This window comes from Phoca vitulina, unplaced genomic scaffold (genome assembly GCF_004348235.1).
Source record: "Phoca vitulina isolate PV1807 unplaced genomic scaffold, GSC_HSeal_1.0 scaffold33, whole genome shotgun sequence".
NCBI classification, from domain to species: Eukaryota; Metazoa; Chordata; class Mammalia; order Carnivora; family Phocidae; genus Phoca; species Phoca vitulina.
Window position 1 is genome coordinate 20136254 of NW_022589736.1, and position 22440 is coordinate 20158693.

Genomic DNA, 22440 nt, shown 5'->3' on the forward strand with positions numbered 1-22440 from the left:
GTTTTTTTTTTTTTTTTTTTTCCTGGGTGTCTTTTGATTGGGGCATTTAGCCCATTTACATTCAGGGTAACTACTGAAAGATATGAATTTAGTGCCATTGTATTGCCTGTAAGGTGACTGTTACTGTATATTGTCTGTGTTTCTTTATGGTCTATGTTGCTTTTAGGCTCTCTCTTTGCTTAGAGGACCCTTTTCAATATTTTTTGTAGGACTGGTTTCGTGTTTGCAAATTCTTTTAGGTTTTGTTTGTCTTGGAAGCTTTTTATCTCTCCTTCTATTTTCAATGACAGCCTAGCCTGATATAGTATTCTTGGCTGCATATTTTTCTCATTTAGTGCTCTGAATATATCATGCCAGTCCTTTCTGCCTGCCAGGTCTCTGTGGATAGGTCTGTTGCCAATCTAATGTTTCTGCCATTGTAGGTTACAGATCTCTTGTTCCGAGCTGCTTTCAGGATTTTCTCTTTGTCTCTGAGACTCATAAGTTTTCTATTAGATGTTGGGGTGTTGACGTATTTTTATTGATTTTGAGAGGGGTTCTCTGTGCTTTCTGGATTTTGATGCCTGTTTCCTTCCCCAAATTTGGAAGTTCTCTGCTCTAATTTGCTCCAATATACCTTCTGCCCCTCTCTCTCTTTCTTCTTCTTCTGGGATCCCAATTATTCTAATGTTTTTTCGTCTTATAGTATCGCTTATCTCTCAAACTCTGCCCTCGTGATCCAGTAGTTGTTTATTTCTCTTTTTCTCAGCTTCTTTTTTTTGATCATTTGGTCTTCTATATCACTAATTCTTTCTTCTGCCTCATTTATCCTAGCAGTTAGCGCCCTCATTTTTGATTACACCCCATTAATAGCCTTTTTGATTTCGACTTGGTTAGATTTTAGTTCTTTTATTTCTCCAGGAAGGGTTTCTCTAATAACTTCCATGCTTTTTTCAAGCCAAGCTAGTATCTTTAAAGTGATGATTCTGAACTCTAGATCTGACATCGTACTAATGTCCGTATTGAGTAGGTCCCTGGCAGTCGGTACTACCTCTTGTTCTTTTTGTTGAGGTGATTTTTTCCATCTTGTCATTTTGTCCAGAGGAGAATAGATGAATGAGAGAACAAATGGTAACAGGGTAATAATGTCCCCAGAAAATATACTCTAAACACATCAGAAAAGACCTGAAGCCCAGGGAAAAGAAAGGGAAAGAAAGAAAAAAGAAAAAGAAAAAAAAAAGAAAAAAGATAAAAACAAAAACAGAACAAAACAGAAAAAACCAGAATATGATCAAATATGATCAGGCTGGTGCATAGACCAGTGCCACACACTAGATTTTTGGTGTATTTTGGTCTGTTAGAGGAAAGTGCCTCCCTAAATTTTAAAGAAAGGAAAACTTATATATGTACAAAAATAAGGGTTGATATGATGAAGGAATAGAATATGACTGTAAAGGTGAAAATTATAAAAAATTTAAGTTGTTTGAAAAAAGAAAGAACAGGATTTAAAAAAAAAAAGAAAAAAATAAAGGGAGAGAATGTGATCAAGCAGGAGAGTAGAACAAAACCATACACTAGAGATTTAGGGTATATTTTGATCTGTTAGAAGAAACTATCTCAAAATTTTAAAGAGTGAACAACTTATATATATATGCCAAAAATAAGGGTAACTACTATGAAGGGATAGAATATGACTCTAAAAATGAAAAATAAAAATTTTTTAAAAAAGGGATTGATAAGATGTTGGTTGAAAAAGGGAAAAAGAAAAATTAAAAAAAAAAAACAGTTAAAAAAAATTAACTTTGTAAGACTAAAGAATCTTGGGAAAAAAGCCATGGATTCTCTGTGCATTATTCCCCTAGCGCTGGAGTTCTGCCGTTCTCATTGATCGGTAAACTTGGTCTTGGCTGGCTGTTCTTGCTGATCTTCTGGGGGAGGGGCCTGTTGCCTTGGTTCCCAAACATCTTTGCCAGAAGCGGAATTGCCCCACCCTTGCCAGTCCAGGCTAAGTAATCTGCTTGGGTTTGCTCTCGGGAGCTTTGGTTTGCTGCAAGCTTTCCATACAGCTTTGGAGGTCGAGAGTGAAAATGCCAATCTCACAGTCTCCACCCTGGAGGAGCCGAGAACTCGGGGTCCCACTCCTCAGTGAGCTCCCAGAGAAAAGCAGTCAGTCACTCCCATCTCCCTGGTCTCTGGCCGCATTCCATGCTCACCCGGCCTGTGACCAAGCATTTCTGTCTCTGGCACCCGACCCCATGTGGAGTCTCCAAACCCAGCAGATCCCTGCAGTGCGCTCCCGCGCTGCTCCTCCCAGGGGAGGAAGGGGAGTCTCCCCGGATCTGCCACTTGTTGGGTCCCTGCTGGAGGAGCAGTGGCCCAACTGTGCCGCGGATCACAGTTTATGGCAACCCCAAGCTGAGAGCCCACGCCTCTGCTCCGTGTCTGCAGCCGGCTTCCCTGCTCCAATACCTGGGAGCTCTGCCGCACTCAGACACCCCCGGTCTTCCTGTGACCCCGAGGGTCCTGAGACCACACTGTCCCGCGAGGGTTCCACCCCCTGCTTAGCCACTGGAGTGACTCCCTCACGGGAGCAGACTTCTAAAATTTCCGATTTTGTGGTCCGCGGCTCTATCACTTGCCAGAAGTGGCTGGTGGAGGCCCCCTCCCCCGCTGTCTATCCTCCCGAATATCACCTTGGATTCACTTCTCCACAAGTCCTACCTTCCAGAAAGTGGTCGCTTTTCTGTTCAGAGAGTTGTTGTTATTCTTTTCTTCAATCTCCTGTTGAGTTTGTAGGTGTTCAGAATGGTTTGATCCCTATCCAGCTGAATTCCTGAGACCAGACGAAATCCAGGTCTCCTACTCCTCCGCCATCTTTCCAAAATATCCCTATGTTTAATTTTATAAGAAACTGCCAAACCATTTTCCAAAGTGGCTGCACCATTTTAGATTCCCATCAGCAATTCATTGGAGTCGTAGCTGCTCCACATTGAGTATAGGTTTTTTAGTTGTTGTTTTTTTTTAATCTTAAGAAGAAGTCATTTCAAATCTTTCTGAAGATGCATTATATTAAAAATCAATATATTATGTTTGAATTTTGTATTCTTTTACAAACATGGGATGGTTAAAGTAGTAAGTGGCAGGTTGAGTTAATACCATTTTTTTCTTTACTATGAGTTAATTCACACATATATACATATATATGTTAGGAAATTGAAGCTATTTTAGTGAAATTATGATTAAATTGTGTCTTACATATATACGATAATGGGAGTTTCCAGATTAATTAAAATGCTTGGCCAATAATTCAGAACTTCCTAAATATAGAGACAAATGAGTTCAGGCAAGTCTTGAGACCCTTATTAATAGTTGAGTCTTTGGTTATATTAGAACTAAAAGTTGCAATGTAGTTTACAAGGCTACTCTATCTTTAGTTGGAGCATCTAGATGTGGCAGCCCATGAAAAGAACAACTTAGAAGCACTGGCTTACTTTACAAAATTTCCAAGCCAGTGATAGTTCTAATGTAGGTAGAATTGGCCTCTACAGATAATGCAGGTCATTTAGACCAAACTGGAATTTCCAATTGCCCTTTAAGTAATTCAGTAAGGTACTAATGGCACTTAAGAGTAAAATGTGGCTTCTCTAATTTCCAGAATGGCAATACTGCCCTGCATACAATAATGTTTGTGTTTTAACATCCTCCCATTTTTTTCTGGGGAAAAACATCAGAAATGAAAGTGAATTTTCCAGGAATAGGGATGCTTGGGTTTGTTCTTTTTTTGTGTGTGTGACTTTTTTCTTAGGACTAGTTTCTCAGGCTAATATGGAAAGCTTTTTACAAGACCACATTTAAATATAGGGCAAAGGCAAATGTAGAATTAAACCTGAACATTCATAACTTTTTCTCAAGATGTGATTTGTTATCAAGTAGGTTTTTTTTTTTTTAATGGCTGGCTTAATTAAATATTTGAAAGAGGCTGAGACTACAGATATACATACAAACTAACATTTTTAGTATTTCAACTTGAAGCTATCGTTTATTCTCAACAATGTTAACATTTAGAGGGTTAGGAAATTGAATCGATTTTGGTAAAAATTATGATTAAATTGTGTCTTAACACAAGACCCAACTGTCTTCTGCCTCAGATTATTTTTTTGTCTTCTTCTTGGCACCTAATGCTGATACAAGCACTGTGAAAATGCTTCTCGTGTAATATGCAGTGAACTCCAATAGAAACAAGCTTTTGCAAACAGCATCCACTCAGAGGTGCTGCTTACCTGGTGTGGCCCACAAATGCGAAAATGCATAATTTTCACAAATGGCCATTTCTTAGATTTGTGATTACATAATGACAACAAAAGGAATACTCTGAAACAGTTGGGCCCACACTCTCAAGTGGAGCTATGTATGTATATGTCCCCAAAGTTAGCTTACAGATATTTATATGCACAAGAACTGTGCTTTTCATAAACTTTGGAATTTTGATATCATTTTCTATCCTTCCTCATTCATAAACTAATATGATCATGAGCAATGCAGCAAAGTTAGTAGTGTTTCTTCTTATTTTCCCTAATTTTTCCTTTTTCTTACATCTTCTCAGCCTTTGTTAGCATGTCCTGCATTGTACTGCAGTGGGATAGACCTATTGATCCAGGGAATTAATTAATAATCTTTGTGTATGTCTTTTCCCTCTTGATTGCCCAGCTGTAGTCTTTTTTTGTTTTAATAGAACAAAAATAATATTTTCTTTCAGTGTGTTCTGCCAAATTCTGACTGCTGGTTTTTTGTTTATTAGAATAATTATATGATTTTCTACTGAGTAGACTTTCTGCATTTTTGTTTTCGCTGCCTATAATGTTTCTTTCATTCATGATAGTGGAGAAACAAAGGGTGCATTTTATATTTGGAGAGATCCATTATAAAGCACTAGGACACTTCCTGCATAGTACTGGTTCCTAAATGTTCCTCTGGCAATATTAGGTGGGTTACATTCGCCCATTGGTTAGGCACATAAACCTTTCCCACATTGATTAATTTCCTTACTGACAAATTATGGAGAAAACTCTGGTAGTTCTCAAGAAAGACTAGGAAGTTGGGGAAGATGTCAAGAGGTTTGAGGTCAGGAATTTGATCTTTTTAAAACTTCCCTCCAACTAAGACATCCATAAATAATGTGTGAGACAAGTTTGAATAGAAGCTAAGAATTAAAAAAAAAAATGAAATAAAATTTCAACTCCCCCATATAGCATTTGTGAGGAAAAATGCAACAGAAACATATATTCATATAATAGTGAGAAAACAGAATGTGTTTTTCAAGTTTGCTTGAAGTTCTTCATTATTAAATTATAGCAGGATTCCTATTCAGTATGCAGTGTATTTGCATAAGTATTAAAATAATTTATCATGATTAATTCTATTATAGTAAATTTCAGGCCTAATCACAATCTGCCATATACTGTAGTGGTTTGTCAGTATTTCATGTTTTCCTGGAGGTTTGGTGGAATTGCTGCTTGTGGAACCGCACAGATGTCATCAGAATTTGCTGTGATTAATGCAGTTCTGAAGGAGATCTAATAACGATTAGCCAGTTTCATAAAGTGTTACAGAATAAGGTCAGTGTGAGAAAAATTCTAAAGCTCTTAAAAATGTGCATTCTGGCAAGTACCTCTGCCCACAAATTGAATTTCTTGAACAGTGAGGGGGTTTAACCTTGGAAACAGATGAACTCCTTGGGCAAATGTGGGAAAAAGAGATGATGATTTGCCTTCAGATACTCAAAGGATCAGGAAAGAAAAAAATGGGGTGAGTCTAGAACTAAAGGTTGAAAATTATAGGGAAGTAGATATAAATCTGATCTATTACAGTTTCAGAAAATCACTAGAAACACAATGGGCTTCGCGGTTCTAATGGGCCCACTAAGGAATGGAGCTTCCTGTTACTGGAATTATCTAGGTAGCGATAAGATGCCTATTTAGGGACACTACTGGAAAGTATTTTTTTTAATGGTTCAGAAGAAATTTCTCTTTAAATAAATTCTGATTTTTTTTTCTACCGTGAGTTTCCATAAATTAATGTCCTTCACAGTATCAACAGATTTCTTGTATTTTTCTTAGATTTTGGTGGAGGCTTCAGTAGGAGATGGCTTTACTGGAGACATTGCAATCGATGATTTGTCATTCATGGGCTGTGCCCTCTACCCTGGTAAGGACGAATATTTTAATATATGAGTATTTTCAAACCTGTTTACTCGAAAAAAACAGCTGTTGAGAAAATCAATATTTCATTTCCACAATATTCTAAAAATACCCTTACTTCTATTCTACTAGTATATTAACCCTGGGAGAGATGATTGTGCATCTTTGCTAGTAATTAGTCTTAATATCTTTGCAAACATAGTAGAGAGGTTTGAATCAGCTGTGCCTCTGTCTCATCATGTGGAAAATATTAGGAAATCATGTCTGAAATTAAACCATAATTCCATTATATTTGAGAGGTTATAATAACCAAATTGGTTGCCTTATAATTACATTGTTTTGGAGAGTGTATTAATCTTTCCATTACCTTCAGAGATGTTTTCCTGTCAAGCAACACTAAATATTCCTAAGGATTGTTATCAACCATTTCTTCTCTTTGTTACACATTTCTTTTATTAAAAAAAAAAAACCAAATATATATTTTCCAGATTTATATTTGCATTCTCAACCTTTACCCTGAAATCCAGACTTAGGTACTAACTACCTAATGAACATCTCAACTTAGATGTCTGGTAGACATCTCAGAGATAATGAAGGGAAATAACCTAAAACAAGCCTACAGTAAACTAAGATAAAACTAAAACAAACACCCCAGGCAAAGTGCCTTCCAGGCAGTATGTAGCAATCTAATAGGACTGGTTATCAAGCTCTTGGGCTCTGAGGCTGGAGGCTCTTAAATTGCACAGCAAGGGGGGAGCACAGCTTCCTTCCTGAAGAGATCAGAGGCAGAGTAATTTAAAAATCAATTGCAGGGGCGCCTGGGTGGCTCAGTCCTTAAGTGTCTGCCATCGGCTCAGGTTATGATCCCAGGGTACTGGGATCAAGCCCCACATCGAGCCCCGCATCAGGCTCCCTGCTCAGTGGGGAGCCTGCTTCTCCCTCTCTCACTCCCCGTGCTTGTGTTCCCTTTCTCTCTGTGTCTCTCTCTGTCAAATAAATAAATAAAATCTTAAAAAAAAAATCAATTGCAATAATCCATCTAGAGAGCACTCTCAAGTGCTGAAAACTTAACCTCCAGCCCCACCCCATCACTGTAGTGTTATTGGTCACAAGAGCACCAGCCCCTCCCTGGACATATTCAGGGCTGGACTCCAGTTCTGTTCATTGTAGTTATGAGACTCAGCTCTCATCCTCCACCTCGTCATCCTGGCAGGATTAATTCCCTTAACCACTCTGTGTAGTGGTTTCCAAAGAACTCTGCAGAAAACCAAATCTCTCTCTGGACAAGGCCAGCCATAAGGAAATCAGAATTCAACAAGTTTACCCTTATCTCTTGCTGGCTACAAGTGAATTCTTGGTTACTAATTGTCCTTCTGATCTTGCCATTCTTCTGTGCCTCCCTATCTCATAAATGACAGTTTATTTCTATTTGTGTATTTTTTATGAACAAATCTGGGTTGCCACTAGCTGCAGATATATCCAGAGTCAACTACTTTGGTCCAAGCCACCACTGTGTCTGCATGGATTATTATAGTTGCCTTTTAAATGATCTCTGCTTCTACACTTGAGAATATAATCTGTTCTCGAACAGCGGGCAGAATGATCTTTTTCAAACTTAGATAAAAGATCATGTCTTCCTGTCATCAGAGTCTTTCTATGATATCCTCTTTCATTGAGAGCAAAAGCCAATTCTACAGTAACTTCCAAGGCATGCATGCCTGGTGCCCTCGTACCTCCCGGACTTCACCTGCCACGCCTGGGGCTCTACTTGACTTCTCTTAACTACAAGGCCTCTCAGCTAATCCTTAAATACTCCAACCCACTTATGCCTCAGGGCTTCTACACCTTCTTGTCCCTCATCCCGACATGTGCTTCCCCCAGATAGGCACTTGACTCCCTTTCTTACTTCTTTCTGATCTGCTCTAAATTTTTTTCAGTAGTAGAGACTTCTCTGAACACTACACACACACACACACACACACACACACACACACACACACACAGAGTCTCTTTGTTGACATTTTCTTTCTCCTTCCCCTGTGTTATTTTTCTCTACAACGCCTGTCACCCTTATGGTTCTATTTCTGTTTTCCCCAACAATAATGTTAGCTGCATGGCAACCGGGGATTTTATCTGATCGCTGTCTTATCTCCAGGAGCTTAAACAGTATCTGGCACATAATATTACTCAATATTAACATTTGTTGGATAAATGGGTACATAGATGGAGAGATGCCTGTATCTTTTGAAGTGTTTTATATACTTTTGATATATATTTTAGTTTATTATTATTGCTCAAGTATTATTTTTATATGCAGGACACCGTCATAGGCTACCTTTTGTTGAAAGCCAAACCTCAGTGGCTTATAAATTCAAGCATTTATTTCTTGCTCTCAAGCATGTGGGTGGGCAGAGAACAATAATGGCAAAAGTACGTGTTTCTTGTCCATAGCTCTTTTTAATTCTATAGAGCTTCAAGCTGTGTATTTCTGTTCCTTCTTTCCTGTTTATGTGGGACCAAAGCTAAAGGATGAAGGTCTTACCTGACATATTTTGTTGTCAAGTAGCAGGGTGGAAAAAGAAAGCACACTTAAAGCTTCTGTGGGGACATGGTATGTGTATGTCTGCTCATGTCAGTTGGTCAGAACAAGTCATATGATCAAGCCTAACAAGGGGTAGGGAAGCATTCTTAACAGACAAGAAGCTTGGCAAGAGTAGGGAATACAGAAAGTCCTTATTAGATATTAAGGTACATATAAATGGTACATTAATGCCATTTACCACTCATATGTACCATCTTATATAATCCTCTAATATTTTATTTTTATTTTTTTAGGGAGAGAGTGCACACATGCATACACATGCACCTGCAAATGGCTGGGGGGAGGGGCAGATGGGGAGGGAGAGAGAGAGAATCTTAAGCAGGCTCCACATCCAGCATGGATCCCCACGTGGGGCTCGATCTCACAACCCTGAAATCACGACCTGAGCCTAAATCAAGACTTGGTCACTTAACTGACTAAGCCACTTAGGTGCCCCAATCCTCTAACCTTTTGAGTCTAGAATAATGTCTAGTCTATTGCCAGTGAAGATATCTTAAATGTTGGATAGGATTGATATCTTTGTTATCCCAATTTTATGGAGCAAGCTGAGAGGGGGACAACTTGCCCAAGGCTACCTAGCGAAAAAGTGACAAATTATGTCTGCTTCTTAGGACCACAGTGTTAACCACTATCATACCGCTCATCAAATACACTAACCTCACAAGGAAGAGAATACATATTCTACTTTATAGATGGGAAAAATTAAATGGAAAGATGAAAATACATAGTTGAGGGAAAGAATGAGAGTTTCACCTAAGTATGTGTGATTTCAGTGCCCAGGGTTTTTCCCAAATCGCCCCCCACTTTGAGCTTAGGGATCATCACCATGACCCGAGGGGCAGAGAAGACCATAAAAGAATATAGAAAGGGAACACAAGGGATACTGTTGCTACTCCAGTTATCTTGCTACTCACATTCTATGGCTGGTGGTTCCAAAGGAGAGAGAGAAGAGTGGCCAGACCCAGAGGCAGAGATGTGAAGTATCAGTTACAGACCATTAGTCCCAATTTTCTGGTTCAAGTTTTGGAGAAAAATATGGAATTTTAAAAACTGCCTGAACTGTGTGGTTTTAATGTTGGCTTCGTAACAAAAGAAACACTGGGTTGAAACCACAGAGCCTGTTGAAACTATAGGTTTCTTAAAGGAGTTTGGTGGCATCTTGCCATAAGATGAAAATAAAAATAAAAATTCGGCTTTCAATAAAAATATTGCTCTTGACGATTACCAGTCAGTTTTTTTTTTTCTTCTGTTAGTTGAAATGGGACCAGCCCATGTAGATACCCTTACAGACATTGATTTGTTTCCAATATAAACTGATAATTTATCTACAGCATTTTTCTTCCTTGGCTAATAAAACAAAAACTTAAAAAATACATACATACAAAAACTTAAAAAATTACAGATGCAAAATATTGACCTAATCTCCAAAGTGTGCATTGGCACATTACCTGTAACTTTTATGCTAAGTGACCATAAGGAGTCATTTATTTCATTTTTACCTATTCCCTCAAAATCAGCCTTTTTTTCCCTCATTCCTTGTTCCTTTTTATGACCTCACTATTCTCTAGCAATCCAGGATTGAAATTCCACGGTATTCTTTCACTTTCCCCTTAAAATTGCCTGCTTGCAAAACTTGCTGACTCCAACTCCAAAATATTTCTCACATCTCTTCTGTTTTTTCCATTGTTACCTTAGTTCAAAACAGTGTTGACTCGAATGGTAACCTTTTAACTGCAAGCTTTCATTAATTTTCCCCCAATAGTATATATGCCATGAGCTTAGTTTCCTTTCACTTTTTCCTACAACATCATTATTTGCTCTTCTAGGTCAACTCTCTCATTTTCTCACTTCCGGCTGTTTCTAACTTAATTTTCAAATCCATTCTCTGTTATGGATTGTACCTTCTTTGTTTCAATATCTTGATGAATATAGATTCTTCTTTTAAAACTAATCCAGGCAAGACTTTTTAGGCAAGATTAATTGCATTTCTAGGGAAAGTAGACAAACTTAACCATGCAGGAGAATCCTATGATTTCTTTGCATCCGTATATAATGATGTTGCTCATTCCCAGAGTAGACAGTAATGGAGGATAGTGGCAAAGTCAAATCCCCTCACTTTGAATCAGATCATCAGAGTAGATTATTAAGTAAGAATTGTTGCCAGGCAATATTTAGATTTAAAAATAAGTATCCCAAAGGAAATACCTGTTTTTCATTATTCTTTCTCCAAACTACATGAGAAAAGCAAGAAGAATGTTCCCTTCAGCAGGACACATATGACAGTTTCTTTCTTGCCTCAAGCATTATTTGTGAGATAGCTGGGTAATTTGTAAAACTAAAATCATTAACTACAGGCATCACAACATACTGTGTGCAAATGAAAAAAAATTGCCTAAGTGCTTTTCATCCTATTTTAAAAATTCAGAATTCAACAATATCAGAATTACTACTTGCTAGAAATATCAATTATTAGAATGAATATCAGTATCCCAAGATATTAGTGTTTCATTATTTTCAAGAAAGTTGTTACGAAGTCAGTGGCATATCTTGCAACTGATGATGGCTCAAAATTGAGAAAATACGGTAACTATTTATAGGATGCTTAAGAATAATTTTTATGATGTGCTCCTCCACCCGCTGAATGGTTTTTGTTGTTGTCATTGTTAAACTGACTGAGCTGATTGAATTTTTGGCATCCCTCCTCATTAACCTCAATGTCAAAGCAGCTTTATGTATAAATGCTTGTTCAAGTGACCCTTCTTTCTGCAAAGAGGATTTGTTTCAGTGTGAGTGAAAAGACAAGGGGAAAAGTTTGGGTACTTTTGTCTTCATTTTTAACATCTCACTTGCAGCTTTTTACTTTATAATTTTAAACTGTTTGGTGTGTCTGTTATATTTGTCTAAGAATAATACACTCCATAAAAGTGTTTCATTTTAAGGTCTTTCTTCCATATTTTTCTAAAGGAAATATAGACTCTGAAAAAAATGCAAATTATTGGAAATATTTACAGTTTAATAAAAGACTTCAAAGCAAAAATGGAGAAATTTGAGACTCAGGATGGCAGTCTTAAATATTCTGGTTTCAGCATGTTTGGTTTAGTCTTGCCAAATAGTGGAAATATATAGGAATGTTAGCAATATATGGAAATATATAGAAAATAATAGCAAATATATAGGAAAAAAATTGGCGAAAGCTTGTGGTCCATTCAACTTAGTATTTTTATTGTGTTTCTAGAAAATAAAATTGGACAAGTAAGTAATTTTAACCTATTTTAAAGTTAAAACTTCATTTTGTCATCTTGAGAGAAATGCTAAATACCAAAAATAGATAAGGCTGTTAAAATACTTAGAGTTTAGCTTGAAAATTGTTCAACTGCTACGTCAGTCTGCTTGTAGTCACTTTCATATATGATACAATGTTTGTAAAGTTGGAAAATACTTTGTGCCACCTAGAAAATTTAATTGAATGCATGAGTTAAAGCAAAAATGTTTCAAAAAGAGCTGATTTGTTACTGGGGACAGAGGAAAAGGCATTGCATAATATGTGGCAAATAGCTGTATCACATAGTTGTTATAAATCATATCCAAAGAATAGCTAAGTTTTAGTAAAACCTACTTTTCTGGAAAGGAGACCTAATACAGACATTCAGTACATTTATGCTGAATGTAGTTGTTTTACCTTGTGAGTATGGCTATATTGTTGTATTCAGTGCCATTGGAAAAATGTACACTTTTCCTCTGGAAATATTTTAGATTTTTCAATTGTCTGAAGATCGATTATATTTCAACTTCAAGTAGACTTTTAGATTTTTCAATTAAATGTATCTCTTAATATCAGAAGTCACAGGAAAAACATAGACATTATTACCTGGAGGTAGGTGAACAACAACCGGGCATATCAGTCAAGCAGTTCACACAGTTATGATGTGTTGAAGCTGGTGATAATTTATCAAGGACTAGAGGTGTTAAAATACTGGTTTTATTTTCTTAATTACCCATGCAGGAATGGCTGTAGGGAGTGAAGTCTAGTATGAAACAAATTCTCTTTCATCAGAAAGATTGTATTAGGGTAGCATGAAGTATATTTGCTACAAGAATTCACAGAGCAAGAAGTTAGAACATTGAGTCCATCTGGTGCCTGAGTCATGTACTTAGGATGACAGGTTCGCGGGTGAGTTGGTTTCCCTGTGGCTTAGGGAGGTGGAAGAAGATCAGATTAACAAAACTAATCTCTGCTTCTTAGTGAGTGTAAATTTCAGTCATCTACATTTCACCTTTGCAATTTTGTTTAATATGCAAAGCTTTTTTGTTTGTTTGTTTGTTTAAAGAGACTTTATCATTGCTCTCAACTCCAGCCTTTTAAGGTTAAAAATAACTGTCATAACCTTTGCAATGGACTGAATGTTTATGTCCTCACAATAGTCATATGTTGAAGCCCCCACACCCAGTGTGATTGATGGTATTTGGAGGTGGGGCCTTTTAGAGTTAATTGGGGCTAGAGTAGGTCATGAAGGTGCTGCCCCCCTGATGGGATTAGAGCTCTTATGAGTAGAGGAAGAGACATGAGATCTCTCTCTGCATGAATGCACCAAGGGAAGGCCAGAGAGTTCATAACCAGGGGGAGAGCCCTCACCAGGAACCCAACCATGCTGTACCCTAATTTTGGACTTTCAGCCTCCAGAACTCTGAGGAATTTGTTGTTTAAGCCACCCAGTCTATGGTATCTTGGTATAGCAGCCCAAAATGACTAAGATGGGCATATTGTTCTATATATATTTCACTCTTAAAATTGTTCAAAACTCATAATTAAAAATATAATAAAATCTATATACTGCATGAAGTAATTTCTAGTATCACCTGAGTTGAGAGTATGATGATACTTTAGGAAATACTGTTTGAAGTCATTGCAGAGTAGAACAAGTTGACTTTCATCCTCTTGAGATGAAAGTCTGGACTATCTGCACAGGCCAGAGAATGTGTGAGGAAGCCTGCAGTTTCCAAATTGTGTCTTTGCATGCCTCAGTTTCCAAATTGTGTCTTGGTATAACCATGTTTCAGGTCTCTGTTTTACTTCTACATGCCAGATGTCAAGGAATCAGCTGCAACTTTATCTTTATAGACAGTTACCAACACCACCATTTCCAAACTTTGGTTTTAGAGTAAGAGATACTTTTCTCTATTTACTCTTCTGTTGCTATCAAATACAAACATATTGGACTTATTTGGGTTTTAAGATGAACTCATTCTGATATAAGAGTAATGAGGACAGGACAAAGTATTTCAAGATTTTACAGTTTCTTTTTTAGAGTACTGGTCCTTTTACCTGTCAAGGCTGGCTCACTTCTTTTTTTTAAAATTTTTTTATTTTATAATGTTATGTTAATCACCATACATTATATCATTAGTTTTTGACGTAGTGTTCCATGATTCATTGTTTGCGTATAACACCCCAGTGCTCCATTCAGTACGTGCCCTCTAATACCCATCACCAGGCTAACCCATCCCCCCACCGACCTCCCCTCTAGAACCTTCAGTTTGTTTCTCAGAGTTCATAGTCTCTCATGGTTCATCTCCCCCCCCCCCCTTTCTCCCCCCTTCTTTTTTCCCTTCCCGCTATCTTTTTTTTTTTTTTAATGTATAATGTATTATTTGTTTCAGAGGTACAGGTCTGTGATTCAACAGTCTTACACAATTCACAGTGCTCACCATAGCACATACCCTCCCCAATGTCTATCACTCAGCCACCTCATCGCTCCAGTCCCCCACCACTCCAGCAACCCTCAGTTTGTTTCCTGAGATTAAGAATTCTTCATATCAGTGAGATCATATGATACATGTCTTTCTCTGATTGACTTATTTCGCTCAGCATAATACCCTCCAGTTCCATCCACGTCATTGCAAAAGGCAAGATTTCATTCCTTTTGATGGCTGCATAATATTCCATTGTATATGTATACCACCTCTTCTTTATCCATTCATCTGTCGATGGACATCTTGGCTGTTTCCATAGTTTGGCTATTGTGGACATTGCTGCTATAAACATCGGGGTGCACGTACCCCTTTGGGTCCCTACGTTTGTATCTTTGGGATAAATGCCCAGTAGTGCAATTGCTGGGTCGTAGGGTAGCTCTATTTTCAACTTTTTGAGGAACCTCCATACTGTTTTCCAGAGTGGCTGCACCAGCTTGCATTCCCACCAACAGTGTAGGAGGGTTCCCCTTTTTCCGCATCCCCGCCAACATCTGTCATTTCCTAACTTGTTAATTTTAGCCATTCTGACTGGTGTGAGCTGGTATCTCATTGAGGTTTTGATTTGGATTTCCCTGATGCCGAGCAATGTTGAGCACTTTTTCATGTGTCTGTTGTCCATTTGGATGTCTTCTTTGGAAAAATGTCTGTTCATGTCTTCTGCCCATTTCTTGATTGGATTCTTGATTTGTTCTTTGGGTGTTGAGTTTGAGAAGTTCTTTATAGATTTTGGATACTAGCCCTTTATCTGATATGTCATTTGCAAATATCTTCTCCCATTTTGTCGGTTGTCTTTTGGTTTTGTTGACTGTTTCTTTTGCTGTGCAAAAGCTTTTTATCTTGATGAAGTCCCAATATTTCATTTTTGTCCTTGCTTCCCTTGCCTTTGGCGATGTTTCTAGAAAGAAGTTGCTGCAGCTGAGGCCAAAGAGGTTGTTGCCTGTGTTCTCCTTTAGGATTTTGATGGACTCCTGTCTCACATTTAGGTCTTTCATCCATTTTGAGTCTATTTTTATGTGTGGTGTAGGGAAATGGTCCAGTTTCATTCTTCTGCATGTGGCTGTCCAATTTTCCCAACACCATTTGTTGAAGAGACTGTTTTTTTTTCCACTGGACATTCTTTCCTGCTTTGTCAAAGATGAGTTGACCATAGAGTTGAGGGTCCATTTCTGGGCTCTCTATTCTGTTCCATTGATCAATGTGTCTGTTTTTGTGCCAGTACCATATGTCTTGATGACAGCTTTGTAATAGAACTTGAAGTCCAGAATTGTGATGCTGCCAGCTTTGCTTTTCTTTTTTAATATTCGTCTGGCTATTCGGGGTCTTTTCTGGTTCCATACAAATTTTAGTGTTATTTGTTCCATTTCTTTGAAAAAAGTGGATGGTATTTTGATAGGGATTGCATTAAATGTGTAGATTGCTCTAGGTAGCATTGAGATCTTCATAATATTTGTTCTTCCAATCCATGAGCATGGCACGTTTTTCCATTTCTTTGTGTCTTCCTCAATTTCTTTCATGAGTATTTTCTGGTTTTCTGAGAACAGATTCTTTGCCTCTTTGGTTAAATTTATTCCTAGGTATCTTATGGTTTTGGGTGCCATTGTAAATGGGATCAACTCCTTAATTTCTCTTTCTTCTGTCTTGTTGTTGGTGTATAGGAATGCCACTGATTTCTGTGCATTGATTTTATATCCTGCCACTTGACTGAATTCCTGTATGAGTTCTAGCAGTTTTGGGGTGGAGTCTTTTGGGTGTTCCACATAAAGTATCATATCATCAGCAAAGAGTGAGAGTTTGACTTCTTCTTTGCCGATTTGGATGCCTTTTATTTCTTTTTGTTGTCTGATTGCTGTGGCTAGGACTTCTAGTACTACGTTGAATAGCAGTGGTGATAGTGGACATCCCTGCCGCGTTCCTGACCTTAGGAGGAAAGCTCTCAGTTTTTCCCCATTGAGAATGATATTTGCTGTGGGTTTTTCATAGATGGCTTTTATGATATTGAGGTATGTACCCTCTATCCCTATACTCTGAAGAGTTTTGATCAAGAAAGGAAGCAGTACTTTGTCAGATGCTTTTTCTGCACCTACTGAGAGGATCATATGGATCTTGTTCTTTCTTTTATCAATGTATTGTATCACATTGATTGATCTGTGAATGTTGAACCAACCTTGCAGCCAAGGAATAAATCCGACTTGATCGTGGTGAATAATCCTTTTAATGTACTGTTAGATCCTATTGGCTAGTATTTTGGTGAGAATTTTTGCATCTGTGTTCATCAAGGATATTGGTCTGTAATTCTCCTTTTTGATGGGGTCTTTGGTTTTGGGATCAAAATAATGGTGGCCGCATAAAATAAGTTTGGAAGTTTTCCTTCCATTTCTATTTTTTGGAACACTTTCAGAAGAATAGGTATTAATTCTTCTTTAAATGTTTGGTAGAATTCCCCTGGGGAGCCATCTGGCCCTGAGCTCTTGTTTTTTGGAAGATTTTTGATGACTGCTTCAATTTCCTTACTGGTTGTGGGTCTGTTCAGGTTTTCTATTTCTTCCTGGTTCAGTTTTGGTAGTTTATACATCTCTAAGAAAGCATCCATTTCTTCCAGATTGTCTAACTTCCTGGCATATAGTTGCTCATAATATGTTCTTATAATTGTTTGTATTTCTTTGGTGTTGGTTGTGATCTCTCCTCTTTCATTCATGATTTTATTTATTTGGGTCCTTTCTCTTTTCTTTTTGATAAGTCTCGCCGGGGGTTTATCAGTCTTATTAATTCTTTCAAAGAACCAGCTCCTAGTTTCATTTTTCTGTTCCACTGTAATTGGTTTCTATTTCATTGATTTCTGCTCTGATCTTTATTATTTCTCTTCTCCTGCTGGGTTTAGGCTTTATTTGCTGTTCTCTCTCCAGCTCCTTTAGGTGTAGGGTTAAGTTGTGTATTTGAGACCTTTCTTGTTTCTTGAGAAAGGCTTGTATTGCTATATACTTTCCTCTCAGGACTGTCTTTGCTGCATCCCAAAGATTTTGAACAGTTGTGTTTTTATTTTCATTTGTTTCCATGAATTTTTAAAATTCTTCTTTAATTTCCTGGTTGACCCATTCATTCTTTAGTAGGATGCTCTTTAGCCTCCATGTATTTGAGTTCTTTCCAACTTTCCTCTTGTGATTGAGTTCTAGTTTCAAAGCATTGTGGTCTAAAAATACGCAGGGAATCATCCCAATCCTTAGGTACCAGTTGAGACCTGATTTGTGACCTAGGATGTGATCTATTCTGGAGAATGTTCCATGGGCACTAGAGAAGAATGTATGTTCTGTTGCTTTGGGATGGAATGTTCTGAATATGTCTGTGAAGTCCATTTGGTCCAGTGTGTCATTGAAAGTCTTTATTTCCTTGTTGATCTTTTGCTTAGATGATCTGTCCATTTCAGTGAGGGAGGTGTTAAAATCCCCCACTATTATTGTCTGGTTGTCGATGTGTTTCTTTGCTTTTGTTATTAATTGCCTTATATAATTGGCTGCTCCCATCTTAGGGGCATAGATAGTTACAATTGTTAGATTTTCTTGTTGGATAGACCCTTTAAGTAGGATATAGTGTCCTTCCTCATCTCTTGTAACAGTCTTTGGTTTAAAATCCAATTTGTCTGATATAAGGAGTGCCACCTCAGCTTTCTTTTGATGTCCATTAGCATGTTAAGTGGTTTTCTATCCCCTCACTTTCAATCTGGAGATGTCTTTGGGTCTAAAATGAGTCTCTTGCAGGCAGCATATCGATGGGTCTTGTTTTTTAATCCAATCTGATACCCTGTGTCTTTTTATTAGGGCTTTTAGCCCATTTACATTCAGGGTAACTATTGAAAGATATGAATTTAGTGTCGTTGTATTGCCTGTAAGGTGACTATTACTGTATATTGTCTGTGTTCCTTTCTGGTCTATGTTGCTTTTAGGCTCTCTCTTTGCTTAGAGGACCCCTTTCAATATTTCTTGTAGGGCTGGTTTCGTGTTTGCAAATTCTTTTAGTTTTTGTTTGTCCTGGAAGCTTTTTATCTCTCCTTCTATTTTCAATGACAGTCTAGCTGGATATAGTATTCTTGGCTGCATATTTTTCTCATTCAATGCTCTGAAGATATCATGCCAGTCCTTTCTGGCATGCCAAGTTTGTGTGGATAGGTCTGCTGCCAGTCTAATGTTTCTCCTGTTGTAGGTTACAGACCTTTTGTCGTGAGCTGCTTTCAGGATTTTCTCTTTGTCTGAGATTGTAAGTTTTTATTAGATGTTGGTTTGGTGACCTATTTTTATTGATTTTTGAGGGGGGTTCTCTGTGCTTCCTGGATTTTGATGCCTGTTTCCTTGCCCAAATTAGGGAAGTTCTCCAGTATAATTTGCTCCAATATACCTTCTGCCCCCCTCTATCTTTCTTTATCTTCTGGGATCCCAATTATTCTAATACTGTTTTGTGTTATGGTGTCACTTATCTCTCGAATTCTCCCCTCATGATCCAGTAATTGTTTATCTCTTTTTTTCTCAGCTTCTTTATTCTCCATCGTTTGGTCTTCTATATCACTAATTCTTTCTTCTGCCTCATTTATCCTAGCAGTTAGAGCCTGCATTTTTGATTGCATGTCTTTAATAGCCTTTTTGATTTTGACTTCATTAGATTTTAGTTCCTTTATTTCTCCGGAGTGGGGATTGTCTAGTATTTTCTATACTTTTTTCAATCCCAGCTAGTATCTTTATAATCGTCATTCTGAACTCCACTTCTGACATCTTACTAATGTCTGTATTGGTTAGGTCCCTGGCTGTCAGTACTTCCTCTTGTTCTTTTTTTTTTTTTTGAGGTGAGGTTTTTTGTCTTGTCATTTTGTCCAGAGAAGAATAAATGAATGAGAGAACAAAATGGTAAAAGGGTAACAATGACCCCAGAAAAATATACACTAAACAAATCAGAAGAGACCTAAAAACTGGAGGAGGTGGGGGTGGTTGGCAAAGAAAGGAAAAAAAAAAAAAAAGACTATACTCAGGCTGGTGAGTAGAACAGAGCCACACACTGGATTTTGGGTGTATTTTGGTCTTTTAGAAGTAATTGCCTCCCAAAATTTTAGAGAAAGAAAAACTTATATGTATACAAAAATAATGGTAAATATGATCAAGGGATGGAATGTGACTGTAAAGATGAAAATTAAAAAAGATTTTAAAAAAGGAATTGATAAGTTGGTTGAAAAAAGAAAGAAAAAAAATAAATAAAAAAATGTGATCAGGTGGGAGACTAGAACAAAGCCATACACTAGATTTAGGGTTTATTTTGGTCTGTTAGAAGAAACCATATCCCAAAATTTTAAAGAATGAAAAACATATACATATACAAAAAAGCAGTTAAATACAATGAAGGGATAGAATATGACTCTAAAAATGAAAAAAAAAATTTTTAAAAAAGGAATTGGTAAGATAAGATATAGGTTGAAAACAGAAGAAGAATTCAAAAAAACAAATAGAAAAAGAAAAATATAAAGAAAATTAAAAAAATTAACTTTGAGAACCTAAAGAATCATTGGGAAAAAGCCATGAATTCTTTGTGCTATATTCCTCTCGTGTTGGAGTTTTGCAGTTCTCATTGATTGGTAAACTGGGTCTTGGCTGGATGTTCTTGCTGATCTTCTGGGGTGGGGCCTGTTGCAGTGATTCTCTAATGTCTTTGCCCGAGGTGGAATTGCAGCCCCCTTGTCAGGGGCCATGCTAAGTAATCTGCTCGGGTTTGCTCTCAGTATCTTTTGTTCCCTGAAAGCTTTCCGTACAGCTTTGGAGGACAAGAGTGAAAATGGCGGCCTCCCAATCCCTGGTCCCACAGGAGCCGAGAGCTCAGAGCCCCACTACTCAGTGTACCCTCAAAGAAAAGCAGTCAGTCACTCCTCTCTCCCTGGTCTCAAGCCATACTCCATGCTCACCTGGTCTGTGACTTAGTGTTTCTTTCTCTGGCACATGACCCCATGTGGAGTCTCCAAACCCAGCAGATCCCTGCGGTGTGCTCCCGTGCCGCTCCTCCCGGGGAAGGAAGGGGAGTCTCCCTGATCTGCCGCTTGTTGGGTCCCTGCTGGAAGAGCAGTGGCCCGACTGTGCCACGGATCACCGTTTGTGGTAACCCCGAGCTGAGAGCCCACTCCTTGGCTCTGTCTCTGCAGCTGGCTTCCGTGCTCCAATACCTGGAAGCTCTGCCGCACTCAGGCACCTCCGGTCTTTATGTCACCCCGAGGGTCCTGCGACCACACTGTCCCAGCGAGAGTTCCACCCCCTGATTAGCCACTGGAGCGACTTCCCTTAGTGAAGCAGATTTCCAAAGTTCCGATTTTGTGCTCTGCTGCTCTATCACTTGCCGGTGATGGCTGATGGAGGCTCCCTCCCCCACCGTCTATTTTCCGAATATTGCCTCGGATTCACTTCTCTGCCTGTCCTACCTTCCAGAAAGTGGTCGCTTTTCTATTCGTAAAATTGCTGCTATTCTTTTCTTCAATCTCCTGTTGAGTTTGTAGGTGTTCAGAGTGGTTTGATAACTATCCAGCTGAATTCCTGGGACCAGATGAAATTTAGGTCTCCTAGTCCTCTGCCATCTTGCTGCAATTTATGCGGTGATTCCCCACTCTTGGTACTCATCCACTGTGTACCAGTCCCCTCCCACACTGAGTAGGACTGACCTGTTTAACCATTGACACACATGGCAATGAGCGTGAGTAATTTCCAAAGCTAGGCTTCCCCTGTCTTCTCTTGGATTACTCAGTCTGATGGAATCCAGACACCATGTCAAAAGGATACTCAAGTAGCCCTGTGGGGAAAGCCTGGGAGCTGAGGCCTCCTGCCAATAGTAGCACTAACTTCTCAGGGATGTGAGTGAGCCCCCTTGGAAGCAGATCTTTCAGCCCCAGGCCAGCCCTCAGATGATTGTATCCTTTGCTGACATTTTGATAGCAATCTTATGAGACCCTGTGTCAGAACCACAAAGCTAAGACTCTTCTGCACTTTGGACTCCCAGAAACTGTGTGAGACAGTAAGTGTTTATTAGTCTGAACGTCTAAAGTCTGTGGAAGTTTGTTATGTAAAAATAGAAAACCAATAAAAAATTAAAAATATTAAAGAATTCCAAGCCTAAGAAAATAGCATGACATTGTTTAAGGGGGGGGGGGGTGCAGAACATTCTAAAAAAAAATCCTGTTGGCTTTCTTGAAATGAGAAATAAATTCAATGAAATAAAAATCTCAGTGGATGAATTAAGTAGCTGAAAGATAACATCGATGTTTTGATTTGTCAATGGGAAAAAGGTATGAGAGAATTTCAGAGAGCAATATATATAGAGATACAGAGGGGGAAAATGGAGGGGTAGACTCAACTTGAAGGATTGATGATAAAAGCTGTTGGAGTTCCAGAAAGAGAATAAAGAAAATGGAGAAGTCATTTTGAAAGACTATGCTGGCTTAAAATTAATGTAAGGCATAGATTTAGAAGTGTAGTGAACCTCATGCAAATATTATAGTAAGAATAAGTCCAGGGAAATGAATTATAAAAACATCAAAGAAAAGAGGTTATGTTAAAAATAGCCAGAGATTAAAATACAATTACAAAAAGACCGCAATTAGACTCATGATGGACTTTACAACAACAAGCATGAGAGTCTTAGAAGACAGTTGAATATAATTTAAAAGTTCTGGAGAAATAATAACTGTTAGCCTAGAGCAAAAAAAACCTCAGGAATGAGGGTGAGAAAAGGCATTCAGAGGATAATATCCGCAAATACACAAAAGAAGACTACTGCAGCAGACTCTTATCAAATAATCTATGTAAATGTGAGCATCAAAGACAAAATGAGCTCAACAAGGGCTGAGATACACAAGGGAATAGACAGCAGAGAAAGTGGCAAACACATGGGTAAATCTAC

The 22440-nt window shown here is 38.2% G+C and overlaps 1 protein-coding gene across 1 annotated transcript in view; it reads left to right on the forward strand.

The window, feature by feature from the left end:
- Positions 1 to 22440, forward strand: part of MALRD1 (MAM and LDL receptor class A domain containing 1) — an 803589-nt gene that overhangs the window by 246316 nt on the left and 534833 nt on the right. The window contains exon 20 of the mRNA XM_032425534.1: positions 6096 to 6183. Coding sequence (XP_032281425.1) covers positions 6096 to 6183 — 88 coding nt within the window. The remainder of the gene's footprint in view (positions 1 to 6095; positions 6184 to 22440) is intronic.